The following is a 13,620-nucleotide window of genomic DNA, read 5'->3' on the forward strand; positions in this document are numbered from 1 at the left end:
AATTTTGAGTCCCACACGCAGACAAACTTGGTAGGGGCCATAGGAGGGACTGGATTAGGAGACCCATGTTGTCAGAGGGTGCTGGGTGACCTGGGGCTCAGCCTGGTCCAGATCTGACCCCATTTACATCCTTGTATATTTCAAAGACTTTAGAGATCCAGAAGACTTTAGGGACAGGTGCTCAGATTTTGGGGAAGGGAATGTGGCTGGGGGCAGACTTTAGCCCTGTCTGAGGAAGGCAGTTCTCACAGGCAGAGCTGTGTGCAGATGAGGTGGTGAAACAGTCGTCTCTCTGTTGCTGCTGGCCTCTGCCTGCTGACTCCTCATGCATTCTTCTTCTTGTTCTCTCCTTTTCTTTGTCCTGGGAAAGTTTTGTTTCTTTCATCTGCTGAATAGGCTCAATAACCAATTGTCAGTTTATAGATGTTATGTTTGTCCATTTTTTTAGAAACATATCTGAGTTCATCTGTTTAGCAATCCCTACTAAAACTGAACACTGCCCTATGACCCAGAAATTCTAATGAGTCATAAAAAATGCATGCATGTGTTCACCAAAAAACATTTATGGGAATATTCATAGCATTCTCATGATAGTCCCTAACTGGAAACCACAAATAATAGAAAACAGAGATAAATATCAGTATATTCATCCAATGGTATACTACACTTCAACGAAAATGAACAAACTACAGCTGAGTGATACTGATAAATCTTAGAACATGATGTTGAGTGAAAGGAGTCAGATATAGAAAGGTACATAGTGATTCCATTTATATTGAGTTCAAAAACATGAAAAACAAACTTATAGCATTAAAAGTTGGAATAGTGATCACTGCATGGTAGGGTAGTGGGGGTGGGTGTGTGAAGAATTGTGGCCAGAGGTATGAGGTGCTGGTAATGCTCATTTCTTGATCTTTAATAAAAACCGATGCTAAAAAAAAAAAAAAAAAAAAAAGGACAACTTGCTTTCAGTGAATCTAAAAGAAATTCTGCTTTTGACCAGGACTTTGGAAACCTCAAATGGCCAAAATACTACAACCTCCACCCAAATTCCTGCCCTCAGAGTGGCACATTGCTAACAAGAGCCAGTACCACAGAGCAGAGGCCCAAAGGTCTCGGTCCGAGCGTCTGGTGGCAGAAAGCCAGAGGCTTGTGGATGAAATTGAAAAGACCACAAGAAAATCTCAGAGCGATGTGAACAAGAAACTAGGTAAGACAAGGCACTTGGTAAATCTGAGAACATGTCTGGATGATACTGTCGACGTATAGCCTCTAAACTGTCATTTGCATTTCATGTTCAGGAGTGGCAACATATTATCTTGAAATATTAGTGAGAAATGTGTATTCTCCAGGTTCTATATTTAAGTTCACTGATAACCCACTGATTTTCAGCTAGCCATCATTCACTATTTTATTGATTTGATACATATCTGTTGAGCATCTAAGAACATCCATGGACTCAGCACTGAGACTATCACAGAGAATGATCAGAGTCTCTGTTTTTTAGAGGCTACTGGATTGAGGAGGAGAAAGCTACAAAAATTAATAATTAGAATATAGATGGGTGCTGGGGGGAAGGGGTAAATCAGTAGGGCTGGGGAAGGCACTGGGGGTTTGGGAAAAACTTCCTAGAGAGGAAATTTGAGCTGAGTCTTAAAAAACAGTAATGCTCTCTTGACAATTTCATTCTTGCAAACATGATTTAAAAGGTGGTGCTCTTAAATGAGCAAAGTAAGAATAAACATAAAGTGAAATAAACAAAACCTCCCAAATGCCAAGAAGTGATAAACCAGAGGTCACAAACTCAACAGTCTATCAGGGTTGGACAGGTACCATAAGGGTTTGAATAAGACCTAACCCTAAGGCAGTAGGGAGTGGTGGGGTCTGCGGACACTGGGAGAAAACATGCTCCATGTAAGGAAGCAGCTGCTACTTAACTTCAACCCATTTGGATCCACTATTGCCAAATTGCATGATTTTTTTTTAAAGAAAATCTAGAAAGATGGAATTTTACCCATTTTTTAAACACTGTATTGATGTATTTATAACACTGAGCAGGATGAACAAACACATCTATAGATAAAATCTGGTCTAAGGGCTGCCAGTTTTTCAACCTCCAGGAAACCAAAGCTTCCTTCAGGCCTGCAAAGTTAGATGTTAAGCTTCTCCTGATGGGTTGATCCTTACCCCTGATACCCGTCTATAGGCAGGCATGTTCTAAATAATTGTGCAGATAGGTAGGTGTTAGAAATGAGGATAAACCATTCTTTTTTTTTTTCAGTAACTATGTTTTAATAGATATGAGAACAAAGTTTTCAAGGTCTGAATGTTAACTTCATTGATTCTTGACTCATTTAAAAAATTAGCCTTTACAATGGCATTGAGGAAGAATGAAGCTGGAAGACTTCCACTGTAGATTCTAAGGCCTGTTATAAGTGTCCTTAGTGCGACACTGAAGAACCTTACTGAACACACCTCCCTAGTTTGTATGTCTTTCAACTCCATCCAGAGAGACCTTACACAAGGTCTCAATTCTGATGACCATATTGAATAACTCCTCAATTCTGAAGTCTTTGTTGACCTCCCACAGCGTCCTGCCTTTGAGCCACTGCTGTACATTTTTACAGAGTTTTTAGAATAGTCACATCGAGTTGAAATGATCTGTTTACACGTCTGCCCCACTGCTTGTGAGTAGGGCAGAGGCTGTGCATCACTACTGTATCTCCTGGACCTCGTGCAGTGCCTGACATATTGTAGGTGCTCAATAACAAATATATTGGATTTTTGAGTGAACTTTAACAACAGAAGGCCAGGAGATATTGTTCTAAGCCAAGGAGCTAGCTTGGACCAGATAATAAAGGCAGGATGCATGTAGTACTGATGAGGTTCAAGTTGATGTATAGAGTCCATGAGGGGAACAGCAGGATGGAGATGAGAGAGAGATGAAGCTGGACCAAACCAGAGGAAGACCTTGAATTTGGAAGGTTCAGTTCAGTAGGTAGCCAGTTAGAATTTAGGAGTTAGAGGTAGAAATCTGGGCGTCATCACATAATGATAGTAAGAGAAGCCAGAGGTGTGGATTAGATGACCCAAAGACTATACTAAAAGAGAAGAAGAGGGCATAGGATGAGGAGGGGCAAGGGAAGAGTTGGGGAACAAAAGTTCAGGCAGATGGACAAAGATGAGACAAAGATCACATCACTCCTTTCCTTCCTTCCTTCCTCCCTCCCTTCCTTCCTTCCTTCCTTCCTTCCTTCCTTTCCTATAAATACGAAGAGGTAAAGATGCCCCCAAGTAGCACCATTCTAAGAAGAAAAGGAAATATCTCAGGTAGTTTTACAATAATCTTCAAGTTTCTAATCCAAGAGTTGGCTGCGCTGGGACCAGATTAACCCTGGTATAACTTCTCTGTGTGCCTCAGAGCAGAGACTTGAGGAAGTCAGGTTCTGGAAGAAGGAGTTGGATGACAAACTTGAGCAGCTTGTATATGCAACTGAAGATCTGCTCGCATATCAGACCAGATTGGAGAAAGCCCTGGAGAGCTTTAAAGAGCCCTTGCACATCACTGAAAAGTGCCTGGAATACAGGTAGGAGGGAAGGTTCCTCTAATGAATCATCCGTTGTGAGAAATGAAATGCTGGGTGGAAAAAGCTGACTGTGCCAGGTGCTGGATTAGAATGAGGCAAAGGAGCATGTGTTCTTTCAGAGCCTGAAGTTACCTCGGCATGCCCATGGTGCTGGACCATGCAAGGAGCACTGGGCTTGGTTCATTTCCAAACTCCACTCTTGACTAACTTAACTCAAATATAAGTTAGGACTAGGTTTGGCTGTGGGTATCAGAAACTGGCAAATAACATTGAACTTAAATGAGGTAGTTTCTTTGTCTCTCACATTTAAGGAGTCTGGGATAATTCAGGGTTGGCATGGTTTGCCACAGTGGTCAGGCTTCCAGACCTTTTCTATCTTGTTGCTCTGCTGCACATGGCTTTCACTCCCAAGGTTACCTCATGATTCAAGATGGCAGCTGGAGCTCCAGCCATTATGTCTACCTTCCAACAAGGAGGGATAATTAGGGTTTGGCATTCAAATTTCTATTTGCATCCCATTGACCAGAGTTTAGTCACATGGCCACATCAATAGATACCAGGAAATGGTGGTCTTTATTTGGGGCAGGCAGAGCAGATACAGTTACTAGAGGACAAGTCTGCTCCCATACACAGAGCCACACGGAAGCACTTTGTAATCCAGAGAGCACTGTGCAAATGTACCTTTTTATTGTAATTTCCCTCTTGTAAGTCCTGTGAGTAGAATGATCCTCTCTGCTCTGGAGTGATACTGATTTCCAGACCTAATCCCTGCTGCAGCCCTGGCCGGAGCTCCCTAATAGGTCTTCTCACTGCCAGCGTAGCCCCTTCCCATCAAGTGCATCCCCCGTACTGGCTTTGAGTGAACCTTCCCAAATGCAGATTTTCACAGGTCACTCCCATGCTTCAAATCCTTTCATTAACCCTATGCCCTAATACCTTCAAGATAAAGTTCAAACTTCTTAGCTTCGAAAATGAGGTTCATCATGGATGGGCCGCCAGTGACCCTTCCAAGCCGGTATCTCTTCCCAACAGCGGGATGTGCTTTAGATGTGCTGAGCTACTTCAGTTTCCCAAATGCACCATGGCTCTGTCCACAGTTCCTCCCTCCTGGAAAACCCTGTGCCCTCAGGGAGCTTAGCCAGGACCCTCTGCAGCACCCAGGCAGCCATCCCACAGCCAGAATTAGAGAGTTTGTGAAGCAAAGAGAAGTAGCAGATGCTCAAAGAGGCCCACATCTGGTTGGCTCAAGTCCACACCTAAGGGAGATTAGGATGTAGAGGTTGCTAAGTGGATTGAGTACGTGCTGCTCTGTGCCAGGTACCATGCTGTCTGCTTTCACATCTCCGTCGTTCCTTGCCACAGCCCTAGGAAGTACTAATAGTTATCCCCATTTCACAGAAGAGGAAACAGAGGCACAGATAAGTTAGACAACGTGCCTGAGGTCACACAGCTGGTGAGTGGTGGAGCCTTCCTCCCCGGCACTACCACGCAGGTGGGAAAGAACAAAATGTCAGCCAGTGACCGGTCAGTTCTGGGAGCAGGTGGTTAGAAGCGTGTGTAATGCCCAGTTCTGTGACATTGGCTAAGTTACTTAACCTCTCTGAAGCTCAGTTTCCTCACCTGCACTGGAAAGGTTACATGAGGATGAGTATTCCTGTGAAAAGCTCAGCACAATGCTGGTCACACAGTGAGTGCTCAGTGGTGGGGTGATATTAATGGCGGCATTACTATTGTTCATTATTATTATTATTATTATAAAGCGTCTTTCTGGATTCAGTCCTTGTCAAAAAAACAGGACTAAGATCAAGGAGGAAATAGATGTCTTTAAAATTCTAAGTTAAAGACAATGTTTCCAATAAACAGTAAGAAGGAAAAGGCTTCAGGACTGATGGCCACATTAAGGCCAAGAAGTCCAGCTGGCATTTTTCAAACCAAGTGACCAGTCACCGATTAATTTTCCTCCGTTGTGTTTTGGCTATTTTGAAGTTGCATAGACACCAACTGCACGTACATCCCCATCATGTCATCTAGATGGATCGGGTGCTACTCAACCCAGCTGTCCAGATAGTTTTAAAAGTTAGCAAATGTCGAGTAGCCTCGCTTCACGGGGGCTGACAGTCCACCGTTCCCTCCATCAGGGAGAAGCGAGTTGGCATCGACTTGGTCCACGATGAAGTAGAACAGGAGCTGATCAAGGAGGCCGAGATCATCCGGGGGGTGATGGCCCTGCTGACCCGCACCCTGGAGGAGACGTCCGAGCAGATCAGGTGTGGCTGTCCAGGACCTGCCCTCACATCTGCACTGGGAGTATCTAGAAAAGGCGGTGCCCACCAAGGCTGTGCTCCATGAAACCCCAGAACAAATGGGGTTTCATGTCCCACAAGCCCTTTCCATGCCCCATGGTGGCCCAGGAACACCCAGAGTAAGAACTGGACAACTTTTCATGCGTGACAGTCGCCCTCTGGTGGTAGGTTTCACTCTGATTATAAAGCCATTTGCTGGCGGGGAGCTGACTTCTCACAAACAGGATGCTATGACATCAGAAAATGTCACAGTTGGAGGGAAGAACATTTGGCGGGGGGGAATTAGGTTTTTTGGGTTTTTTTTTTTTTAGAGGAGGTACTGGGGATTGAACCCAGGACTTTGTGTATGTTAAACATGCGCTCTACCACTTGAGCTATACCCTCACCCCCAGAGGGAAGATCTTGAAGTCCAGGCTTGGATATGTTACTTTGTCACGAAGTGTCTAATAGGGTGTGTGTGTGTGTGTGTGTGTGTGTGTGTGTGTGTGTGTGTGTGTGTGTGTGTGTGTGTGTGTGTGTCTGTGTCTGTGTGTTTGTGTGTGTGTCCGGGGATGGGAAGGCAGAGGAAGTGCCACCATCCTGCACTAGACCCAGCTTTAGCTTCATTTTCCAGGGTCTCCCAAGAACTCGGCATAGGTACCACCTGGGCCTTTCCGAGGGAGAAACCCAGTTTACCTTCTCCCTTTAGGCTGAACCGCTCTGCCAAGTACAATCTTGAAAAAGATTTGAAGGACAAGTTTATGGCACTGACCATTGATGATGTCTGCTTCTCCCTCAACAACAACTCGCCAAACATCAAATATTCTGAGAACGTCATGAGGGTTGAGCCAAAGTGAGTGGGTTGCTGCTGGCCCGGCCATGCTGTCCTCCTCCCTGCTGTGTGACCTCCCAGGGCTTCGTGGACAGGCGGGTAGGACCTCACACATCATCCTGACCGCAGGCTGAGAGCCAGGAAGAGGCAGGCCTGGGGCAAAGGCAGGCGCTGAGCAGGGACTAACCTGACCCAGGGCCCAGAGGCTCCTCGGCCCTCCAGGTTGGGCCCCACTTTAAGAAAATCTGATATGAAATCTCTAAACCTCTGGGATTTATTCATTTACATATTTTCATTTTTAACAAGTAAAAGAATTTAAAAACATATAAAGGGCAAGGTGATAATTTCCCCTTATCTACTCCTTTCCATTATTACACCCCCTGAGATGACCAGTGTTATCTTTATGTTCATACAAACATGTATACACTCACGTACACAAATAAATTTTGTTTCTTTACAAAAATGGGATTATATCAAATACCTTTTCTGTAACATCTAACTTACATTTTTAAGTAACATTACATCACAAATCTAACTCATCATAATTTCTAAAGCATTCTTTTTGAACTAAGGAATATAGACAGAAAAGCACACAAATAATAATAAATATGGTTTAATGAATTATTGTTTTCACTGTCTTTTGCTGTATTAACAAGTTACCCTCAAACTTAGCAGCTTAGAAGCAATAAACGTGTGTTATCTCCCAGCTTCGGTGGGTCAGGAACCCAGGCACTGCTCAGCTGGATGCCTCTGGCTCATGCCTATAGTCAAACTGTCTGCTGGGGCTGCAGTCTCACCGGAAAGCTTGGCTAGAGTGGGGTGGGGGATCCACTTCCAAGCTGACTCATGTGATTATGACGTCTTGCCACCTGAGCCTCTCCACGAGGCTGTCCCATGACAAGGCAGCTGGCTTCTTCTGCAGTGAGTGATCCAGAAGAATGCAAAACAGAGAGGGCACCCGAGATACAATCCACAGTCTTCTTTCAACCTAATCCCAGAAATGACCTCTCATCACGTCTGTTTGTGAGAAATGAGCCAATGAAGTCCTCCCACACTTCAAGGAAAGGGGACACTACAAAGGTGAATTCCAGGAGACACAGGGGTCACTGGGGACCATCTGAGAGGCTGCCACTAGCCACACAGCAAACAATCTCCATGTAACCACCAACCAGATCAAAAAATAAAACATTACCACCAACACAGAAACCCCCACCCTGTCCCCTCTTGATCAGTGTCCTCTCCCTCCCCCTCAAAGATAACCACACTCCTGACTTCCAATAGGGTTGTTTTTTCCTGCTTTGCATGTATTAAACAGCATCTTAAACTATGTATTTTATGTGTCAGTTTCCTTCCAATCAACCTTATTTTGAGAATCCTCGCTGTGATATAAAGCAGTTCCTTGTCAAACTAGCAGTTTATTCATTTATTTATAGCTTTTCAGTATAGAATCCTGTTTTCCTAGTTTATTCAGTGTGTTATCATCTGTGACTTTAATAATTTATTTTGATACTTAAATTGGCCCTCCCTGTGTGATTGTGACCAAGTTACTCCACCTTTCTGAGCCTCAGTTCTTGTCATCTGTCAAATGGGGGTATGAAAGTTAGCTCACTCGGCCATGGCGAGGATTAAATGAGATGATGTCTGTAAAGGGCCAGCCCAGTGCCTGGCCCAGAGCACAAGAGTTTCCCCAATGTGGCAGCTATCACCGCTGACAGACAACCATTCAGTCTCCCTAGAGATGGGGAAATCTAGGTGCTCCTGAAGACAGGGGGAGGCCTAGCTTCTCAGGGGCTTCCAGTAGCTTGTCCCTTCCCCACACCCCCACCTGCGGTCCAAATACATGGTGAATGAATGCATGGGTTCTGTTTCAGCTCCGTGAGTCTGGAGGACTGGCTGGACTTCTCCAACACCAACGTGGAGAAGGCGGACAAGCAGAGGAACAACTCCCTGACGCTGAAGGCCCTGGTGGACCGCATCTTGTCCCAGACAGCCAGCGACCTGCGCCGGCAGTGTGATGTGGTGGACACGGCGTTCAAGAACGGCCTGAAGGAGACCAAGGACGCCAGGGACAAGCTGGCTGTTCATCTGGCCAAGGTGAGCTCCCTGGAGGGGACAGGGAAGAGCACATTTGGAAGGTTTCACCCTGGAAACCTAGGATGACCTCTGAGCGCATCATCTAGGGTTAACTGAGGAGTAAAGGTCATTCACCTCTCTCCGTCTCAGCAGCAGGCTTCGGGCTTTGGGGGGCTACAGCGGGACTTGGCCCCACTCCGGGCCTCCTTTGTTACTCACGGCTGCAAAGAACAGGCTATCTCATCACTCTGGGCCTTAGCTCCTCCTTCTGTGGAATATCTTAGACATTTATAGACTCCTGTTAGATTGTTCTCCTGATGTTTACCTTTTAATTCTCCATCACCTTTCGGATTAATCACTCCCAGTCGAAGGGTAGTTAGAAGCTCTTAATTGCATAGTTAAGTGGATTTTGAAGTATGGAAATTTCCTTTGCACTTGCTTTGGGGTCCAAAAAAACACTTCTGGAACTTGGAAAATATTTCTTCTGCAAACATGCATGGGAACGGAGGTCTGGCTTCGTGTCTTAACATTTGGCAGCGTAGGAAGCAAATAAAGCAGCTTGATAATACTTGTGATTCAAATCATGCTAGTTGTTGAAATGTCTTTTCCACAGTAAGCATATGAAAGCACTGTCTTGCCTTGTGATTTTAGGTTGACTCATTAAGAAATATTTTTAAGCGTGGAGCAAAAGCTCATCTCCAAAGCCCCTCAGTGTTTGATAACATTGGTTGAGAGTGGTTGTTTTCGTTCAGAAAAATTTTAATCTTGGCCCCGAGCTAAAAGAAATCACAAGAAAATTTTACCACTACTAAACCAATATGCTGCGGAGCAGTCGGGCCAGCCAGGATAATCAGCTTGCGTTTCTGAACGTCTTCTGTATGAGACTGTAATGGTGGACACGTGACATTGTACATTGGTCAAAACCCGTAGAATGTACAATGCGAAGAGTGAACCCTAATGTAAACAATGGACTTTAGTTAAGAAATAATGTGTCATTGTTGGTTCATCAGCTGTAACAAACATACCACACTAATACAAGAGGTTAATAGTAGGGGAAACTGTGTGTGGGAGGAGATAGGGTATATGTGAAAGCTATACTTCCTGCTCACTTTTGCTGTAAATCTAAAACTTCTTTTAAAACTAAAATCTGTTACTTAAAAAAAAAAATTCTTGTTTCACAGTTTATACAAAAACAGGGAGCAGACTGGATTCGGCCCCCAGGCCATCGTTTGCTGATTCCTGATCTAACCCACAGTATCAGTAATTTTGTTTTAAAGAATCTGTGTATTTTGGATTTAAGTATTTGTAAAATGTAAGAGAATTTGGTCTGATGTTTTTAAACTATGACTTAAAATACGTAATTAAATAGTTAATCCAGCCTTATGATTTTAAGTTGAAATTTTAAATTTGAAGTCTTTGTTAAAATAGTTGAGAACTTAAGATTAATTCTTTTTACTAATTTACTAGATTGGCAAGATCTTTTAAGAACTCTGGAAGGCCTTGTTTAAGACAATTCAAGTATTTATAAAAGTTATATATCACATTTATAAATTCTGCTTTACACAAATGTTCAAACACAAACTAAGTTTGAAGTGGGAGCAACTATTACTCATAATCAATTTAAAGTGATTGTTAACATTTGCTAAATTTAAAAATAGTATCATGTCTATGAGCTGAACTTAAGAAAAGTATAAGAAATGTTAAGAAAATGTTAAAGAAAACCAGATGTAATGTGTGGACCTTGTTTGGCTTCTAATTTGAACAAACCAACTCTTACTAAAAATATATGAGATGATCAGGGAAATTTGAACGCTAGGTTATTAGGGGATAACAAAGAATCTTTCTTTTGTTTGTGTGTGTGATAAAAGTATTGCATTTATGTTTAAAAAGAGTCCTTATGTCTTAGAAACACAAACTCAAGTATTTAAGACTGAAATAATATCTGGGATTTACTTTAAAATAATTAAGCTAACGGCAGGGGTGGAGAGAGGGTATTATAGATAAAACAAGGTTGGCCTGTATTGCTCATTGCTTAATTTGATGGTGGGCCCATGAAGTTCATTATACTATCTGTGTTCATGTATGTTTGGAAATTCCTATAATGCAAAGCTTAAAAAGAGGGGAAAAAAAGCTTACAGGAAAAATAAAATTTTAAACTAAATATTAACCTAAAAACCCGAGTAACTTCTGAGTAATCTTTTCTGTGCACAAAGCCACCGTCAAAGAAACCAACAAAACTCAGATTAAACTGCTCACTCTTTCTTCAGGCCTCTAGGGGGCAGAACTGGTACTAGCAGGTGGATTGATAAGGAAATGGGCAGCTTTCCGCCCATGATACAAAAGTACTTTGTGCCAAGGTAAGTGGGCAGCCTCCAGCCTTTGCTGAGGGCCTTCTCCAGGGAACCCAGGCTTTTGGGAAGGAGATGAGAAAACAATGGCCACTCATGCCCATTCCATCCGTGAGGTTCTGAGGTGGGGTGAGTTACCTTGCCCACCAGCAATCACCACTACAGGGAAGAATTCTGGGGCCCCGCTTGGAGGTCCCCTCTCCCCAACCTTCTAAGACTGTCTGCTGTTGAGTTTTGAGGAACACAGCCTGGCCTCACCTACTCTAATCCTCTTTGGAAGGTCATGGAAGAGATTGCCTCCCAGGAGAAAAACATTACAGTTCTGGAAAAAGCCATCCTCGACCAGGAAGGGCCCGCCAAGGTGGCTCACACACGCCTGGAGACCAGGACACATCGGCCTAACGTGGAGCTGTGTCGCGATGTGGCACAGTACCGGCTGATCCAGGAGGTTGGCGAGATCACCCACAACGTTGCGAGGTAGGCAGAGGGCTCCTGGGGCCCCATTTAAACCTGGATCGTGAGCAGGGCGGGGCAACATCAGCGTGGGTGAAGGCGGCAGTGCGCCAGGGCCTTTGCATCTATAACGTTTGAGGGGCTCCTTCCTAGAGGGCAGTCTCTCCTAACTCCAGCCAATTGCAGGGAATGGATCCCAGGGTTTAAATGTTTCCAAAGTCCAAATCCAGATGCTCAGGTAAAATCTTTAAACATTGGCAGTTCATGGGTTTGTCTGCCTTGTGTATCTGGCCTGCAGCCACCAATTTGAAATCTCTGTCTTAAGGAGGAGACAGGGGAAGACACATCAGTTTGGAGTCTGCACTGCAGAAGGGAATATATATCTCTTTCCTCTGAAATAGTGACGTGGAGGGATAAATTATTCCTTTACGTTCTCCCTCTTGTCCTAGATTAAAGGAAACCTTAGCCCAAGCTCAAGCAGAGCTGAAAGGCCTGAATCGCAGGCAGCTCGCCCTGCAGGAGCAGATCCAGGTCAAAGAGAACACCATCTACATCGATGAGGTGCTATGTACGCACAAGAGGAAGTCCATCCCCCTGCGGGATGGTGACGACCACGGGGAGTGGGCCGGGGGCCTCCGGCCCGATGCCATCTGCTGAGAGGAGGCTTCTCGTTAAGCCATTCTTAATAAACCAGGTCATAAAACAGTAGTATGGAACTCTCATTTCGGCTGGTGCGGTGGTTGTTTAAGGGACCAATTCGCTGTATTTGCACAGGCCATTCTTATGAGATCACAGGACTTGAGGCCTGGGGGAGGGGTCCAAGACATTTTCGTTTAGATTTATTTCAGTTCAGGGGTTGGGCTGGATCCCCTATTCAGACCATGCCCAGCTTCCTCCTGAGAGGACATGCAAACATTGCTCCTGGCTCTCAAGATTTCTCTTCCCTAGAAAACAATGTGGTGATTGCTGCCTTAGACCCCTGCCTGGTCTACAGGAAGCACGTCCAGGTCATACAGAACTTAGATGAGAGACGAGCAGCCCTGGGTCAGGAGTCCCCTGAGGTCTTCCCAGCACCTGTAGGCATCTCTCTGAGCCCTCCCCTGGGTGAAACTAAGACAGGCTGGGACCCGGGACCCTTTACTGCAGTGCTTGCACCTGGACAAACACCTCCTCGAGCAACAGAATACGAAGAAACTAAAAGGGACTAAAAATAACAGGACACATGCCCAGTCAGGGCAGTTATGAACAAGAAGACACAAAAAGGCCACAGACCAACTGCCATTTCTGAGGTGCCGGGAGCAAAAACAGGACTGCCCATGATCCCTGCACACAGTGCCACTGAGGGGGTGAACAGACCACCTAAGCCACCCTCTGGGCCCTGCCCACAGACTCGCCCCTGTTTTTACCCCATTTAAGGAACCAGCTTGCCCCTCCCCAAGCAAGGGCACCTGCTACTTGTTTTCGCTCCCTCGTGCTGCAGCCTGCCTTTCTCACCTGGCCTCTTAGCAATTTCTATTGATTAAAGAGTCCAAGAACCTGGGTGGGTAACAAGTTGATGAGGAAGGAGAAGCCCCAAGGGCCCTCCAGCTCCTAGGAGGTCAATCCTAGTGGGAGGGGTTGAGGAGCAGGCGAACCAGGTTGCTGTTTTCTGGGGCCATGGTGTGACAAAGTCACGCGTGCACGTGCATACACGCACATGCACACTCAGCTTGAGGGGACTGGAGGAAAGCTGACTGCTGGGCCCACATCCTTCCTTGCCTCTTTTTTGTAGGCGCAGCCAGGACTGCTGGGGACAACCAACCTTTGGCGAGTCTCCCAGCACCGGTCCTCAGAAGAGGGACTCAGTGATTGCCCGGTAAACGCAGCTATGAGGGAATTAGTAGAAGCAGCCCTTCTCAGTTCTCAAACCCAGCTACATATTAGAATCACTGGTGGAGCTTTAAAAACTATCCTGATGGCTGAGGCTCACTTCCAGAGATGCTGACTCCATTGGTGTGGGACAGGGGAGGGGAAGGGACTAGGATGTTGATATTTTAAAAAAAAAC

General features: G+C 45.0%; 1 protein-coding gene across 2 annotated transcripts in view; it reads left to right on the plus strand.

The window, feature by feature from the left end:
- Nucleotides 1-12,283, plus strand: part of TEKT1 (tektin 1) — a 28,290-nt gene extending 16,007 nt beyond the window's left edge. For both annotated transcript variants that reach the window (XM_074342518.1, XM_074342519.1), the window contains exons 2-8: nucleotides 1,004-1,210; nucleotides 3,422-3,587; nucleotides 5,726-5,854; nucleotides 6,579-6,722; nucleotides 8,573-8,795; nucleotides 11,403-11,599; nucleotides 12,025-12,283. In XM_074342518.1, coding sequence (XP_074198619.1) covers nucleotides 1,021-1,210; nucleotides 3,422-3,587; nucleotides 5,726-5,854; nucleotides 6,579-6,722; nucleotides 8,573-8,795; nucleotides 11,403-11,599; nucleotides 12,025-12,232 — 1,257 coding nt within the window. In that variant the 5' untranslated portion in view covers nucleotides 1,004-1,020 and the 3' untranslated portion in view covers nucleotides 12,233-12,283. The remainder of the gene's footprint in view (nucleotides 1-1,003; nucleotides 1,211-3,421; nucleotides 3,588-5,725; nucleotides 5,855-6,578; nucleotides 6,723-8,572; nucleotides 8,796-11,402; nucleotides 11,600-12,024) is intronic.
- Nucleotides 12,284-13,620: the final 1,337 nt, after the last annotated feature.

The sequence above is a fragment of the Camelus bactrianus genome, chromosome 16, assembly GCF_048773025.1.
Source record: "Camelus bactrianus isolate YW-2024 breed Bactrian camel chromosome 16, ASM4877302v1, whole genome shotgun sequence".
Lineage (NCBI taxonomy): Eukaryota > Metazoa > Chordata > Mammalia > Artiodactyla > Camelidae > Camelus > Camelus bactrianus.